This window comes from Nematolebias whitei, chromosome 8 (genome assembly GCF_014905685.2).
Source record: "Nematolebias whitei isolate Nwh7 chromosome 8, NemWhi1, whole genome shotgun sequence".
NCBI classification, from domain to species: Eukaryota; Metazoa; Chordata; class Actinopteri; order Cyprinodontiformes; family Rivulidae; genus Nematolebias; species Nematolebias whitei.
Genome location: NC_056505.1, coordinates 7,877,527 through 7,881,896, shown reverse-complemented (window position 1 = coordinate 7,881,896; position 4,370 = coordinate 7,877,527). Strand labels below are relative to the sequence as shown.

At 36.8% G+C, this 4,370-nt stretch overlaps 1 protein-coding gene across 1 annotated transcript in view; it reads right to left on the bottom strand.

Annotated features, from left to right (window-relative positions):
• The window catches only part of nipsnap1 (nipsnap homolog 1 (C. elegans)), an 11,826-nt gene extending 8,324 nt beyond the window's left edge, over positions 1-3,502 (bottom strand). The window contains exons 1-3 of the mRNA XM_037680215.1: positions 3,425-3,502; positions 1,302-1,429; positions 708-753 (exon numbers count right to left, since the gene is read on the bottom strand). Coding sequence (XP_037536143.1) covers positions 708-753; positions 1,302-1,429; positions 3,425-3,498 — 248 coding nt within the window. The 5' untranslated portion in view covers positions 3,499-3,502. The remainder of the gene's footprint in view (positions 1-707; positions 754-1,301; positions 1,430-3,424) is intronic.
• Between the last annotated feature and the right edge of the window lie 868 nt (positions 3,503-4,370).

Sequence of the window (4,370 nt, the reverse complement as noted above, 5' to 3'; positions counted from 1 at the left end):
ATATATATATATATATATACACACACACACTTTGCTCTTTATATACCAGGGCTATTTAACTGGCGCCCCATGGGCTGGAAGTGCCAGCCCATAAAACAATAAATAAATCAGGGGTTTTGGGTTGGGGTTTTGGTTTCTGTTAATTGCATTTATAATCCATTTTAATAAAACAAATTTAAAAAGTAAAACTTGGTTTATTTACATAGTGATTTTAATTGCTGGATGTCCAGCCCCTGAGCTGCTGGCTTTCAGAAACTGTGCCCCCTGAGTGGTTTAGTTGAATGTTATAAACTTTTTAAGCTTTGAGGACTTAAATTACTTTAATTTCCTCAGAGCTCAGCAGCTGAGTATAGGAGCCAGACTTCCAGACTGCTGAGTTAAAGGAGCCGAAATATTTATAAAGCTGCAAAAATTGCATCCTTTCCCAGTAATGACATCAAACTAACCACCATCCTAACTAAAAGGTCTGAAAGCTTAGTAAACATTATGCAGGAGCCAAATCTCCATCAAATGTCTACTTTTGTAATTGACTTCCATTTGTCCCATAGTTGCACTTGTTTCTTATTTTATTATTCATTTCATCTTCCTGACAAACTTTTGTTAAATGTACACATTACAACGTTTTCTATAACTCACTTAAAACAAAATCAGAAAGAGAACACGATTTCATAAAAGCCGTATTTAGAAGAAGAAGAAAAATGCTTCACTCTAGACTGTTGTATGCATCCAGGCACTCCGGTTTGACGTTGTGAACTACAAAAAAAAAAAGAAGAAGAAGACAGACAGACTGATCAGAAATTAGCATTTTTATTTTAAAGCACAAAACCAAAACCTTCAACAAAGTAATTTCACACCCCAGTTCAGCAAATTCACACAAAACCGATTCACTTGCACAAAGGTTGTAGGCTATGGCTGATAGAATGCTCCAAATTGAAATCTCTGCATGGTGTGATGTACACCGCAGAAAAGATCAAAGTGTGTGCAGAAAGGTAAACTTCTTCAGAGGCGGTTATCACATCAGACTCAAATGAAAACCACACGACTTGTTCTGATGTCAGAAAATGTTAGAGTTCATAATGTTGGCTTGCTTGCAATGCATGTGTAATGAAACGTAGTTTTCTCTAAGGTCACTACGGTCAGTGCAGACTGGATTTAATGAACCTGATTCATTTTGCTGCCTTATGTTGGAATAAAAAAATAAACTGCTGAGACAAAACAGAAATCCTTTATATTAAAATAAATCGTATGTTTCACCCTCTGTGACTAAAGACAATGAATCTTTATTTGTAGTAAAAACTCACACTGGATTTTATACAGGTTGCTGGTCTCCTTCTTTGACAGCAGGTTGGAGTGAGCGTCCTTCCTGTTATCGACTCTGTGCGCAAGTAAGGACTGGAACCAGCCTTTGTCGCTGCTTTCTGAGAACCTCCTACACAGAGACCAGATGAACGACAGAAACGACAGCTCAAACCAAATCCATTAACCAGAGAAGCTGTCGATACATGGAAGGAAATCTTTAAAAATAATGGGGAGATGTGGATGATTTAATGGGGCTAAAAGACATTTATAATATCTTTTGATATGAGTGAGTGGGATGAGAGCATCAGTGAGGGACTTCACCATTAAACCCACCCTGGAGCAGATATTAAGCAAATATCTTTCACTTCAAGAGAAGCAGTACAAATCTCTGAGACTTCAGTTGGATTTTGTACATTAGCAGCTCAAATGGTCTCACAGAAAACAAAGATTTCCATCCAACATGTTTAAGTTGCCAGTCATCAAACCGACCGAAGAAGTCCGTCGGATGACGGACGAAGCATCTCGGCACAAAAAAGAAACTGTCCAGATGACCTGATTGAACATTTAGATGTTTAAGTTGTATTTTTTTAGGGGAAATTTGACTTTTTAATGATAATAGCAATCCTTAAATAACTACATATTGATGGCTGCCTTTCATGACCGTTTTAAACATGATCTTATTTTGATAAATGAAATATTTTGTGGCTGTTTTGGTCAAACCTCGAAAATAACAATATGCACAATCTCATGCAATGTCTTGCATAGACATGGATTATTATTATTATTGTTATTATGAATTAAGCTTGAAGTATGGGTTGCAAATGACTGTCAACCAATACCATGCCGAATTTTAGCTCGGTATTTGTAATATTCACTGATGTTTAGTCATGTTGGTGTAGGCTAAGGTCCATTAGCTGTGAACTCCAAAAGTTAATCGGTTATAGAGCCAGTGATTAGTTTTTAAAGAGTTTCATTAAAATCCAACCAGTGGTTCATGGGATTTTTTTCCCAACAGATAAATGAACACACACATTATTGCTGCTTTACATTCAATGGCGGGTGAAAATGGCACATGCAAATGCCAAGTATTGCAAAATACACACAAGAAATGCTGATGTTAAATTAAACTGTTAGCGGTTTGATTAAAAACAGACATGCTGTACAAAGGCAAAACACTAAAATGAAAGCTGAATAAAGTCAGAAGGATTGTTGTAACAGATGTTGCATCTCACAAAGTCGAAGAGTTTGCATGTAATATGGAAGAGCGCTGCCACACTCGGCCAGACATCTGATTCTGTTACTTTAGTTGCTTTTTATAAACTCTGATTTTTAAATCCCCCGAAAGCTGCTTCAATTAACCTCAATTTCAGGATTTTGCACAAAATGTTAAATGCTTTATCCCCCATTTTTATAGATTAGGAAGCGTCAGTGTCCTAATCTGTACTTTGAAAGCCATCTGTTAGTTCGCAAACACTTTTATAGGCTTTATGCGTTCGAAAAATCCTCAAACCGTCAAGGTCAGTGAAACTTTCCTTATTTATAATAACATCATGGGCCACTGGCTTTAATGAGAAACTGTGATCAATCATGAATTTCCCACGGCACTTTGTAAAAAAAAAAGCATGTATAATAAGTCAAAACTTGTTTCAGAGTAATGTTGGAGTGAGGTATAGAGGGAACTCGGTGCAGCCAGAGGTCCTAAATGTTGTGTAAATGTTACAGTACAAGGTTCAGAGGTCTGGCAAATGATTAAAGCAGGCTTGCTTTTTACCGACTCTCTTACATAAGACTTAAGTGAAATTCTTTTTAACGCAACACACACATAATGAAGAATTTAGAAATAAATAGTCAAAATTGTGGTATTGAAATGAGGTATTATACACAATGCTGCTGAAAAGACCCTAAAGCCTAATATTCTCTGATTTGACGTTTTATTGAATGCTGAACAAACACCTCATTAACTGCTATGAACTGTGATATTAAGTAACATTTATCTCCTATTTCCCTCCTCAAGATGAAGTTTGACACACAATCCTGCTGATATCAATGATATCAATCGATCAATCTAAACGGCTTCCTTCTCAGTCATTGTTTTATAACTAATCTAATCTAATCTCATATTTACCTGGAGGTTTGGTGCAGGTAGACAGAAGACATGGACAGAACGTGTTCCAAACTCCTCACAGAACTTGTTGCCATGTTCTTCTGTAAAGTAAAGTGGTTGTTTGACACGCAGACATTACTTGCTAGTTAATGTTTACTCCCTCCCCCCACCTCCTTCTGTGATGTAATTTGACAGGTAATCATATGGTCAAACCCATGAGAGTTTGAAAAACACGTGATCTGAGTGCCAACGTGCAGAATAGATCATGTTTGAGTGACTGATTGCTCCCGCCACTGATTGCCTGGCACAGTGTGTAAAATGAACATGAAGTAAATGATTTACTAGAACCATCATTCATCAGGACTGGGCTGTTCTATTTTATGTATGGCAGAAGTGACATACAGAATTATTTTTATTTGATCATTCAGTAAACAAGTCCTAAAACATAATCAGTTTTTTTTTTTTTTTGTTTGTTTTTTGCCACAAAGAGTTAAAACCAGTTTAATTTATCAAGGAATGTTTTTTAAATGCACATTTTTGTAAGGGAAATAATCTGGGTCAGTCATGTGATTGTGAACCTTTGCTTTTCAGGAACTGCTGTGACCCTGATGTGAAGTAAATTGTGCAACAAATGTACTGATCAGTAGTGCAGTGTTGTTTCCCTGAGAGAGAGAGAAATAGAGAGGCATCTTCAACTCTGAGAACTTCAAGGATACTTCCTTCACATTTTAGCTGCTTCTGTCACATAAACAATTTAAAATCTGCAAGCCATACCCTTTAAATCTCTCTACAGCTCTGCTTTTAGATGAGCCACTCCTGAGGGGTTGCAAATACATTCTGATTTCTTTATATATTTTCATTGTACTGTACACTAATCCAGGCTAAACAATACACTGGGTCATATCCATCCATCCATTATCTTCCAATTGTTCCAAAGTCGGGTCATGGGGGCAAGAGCTTGAGTAGG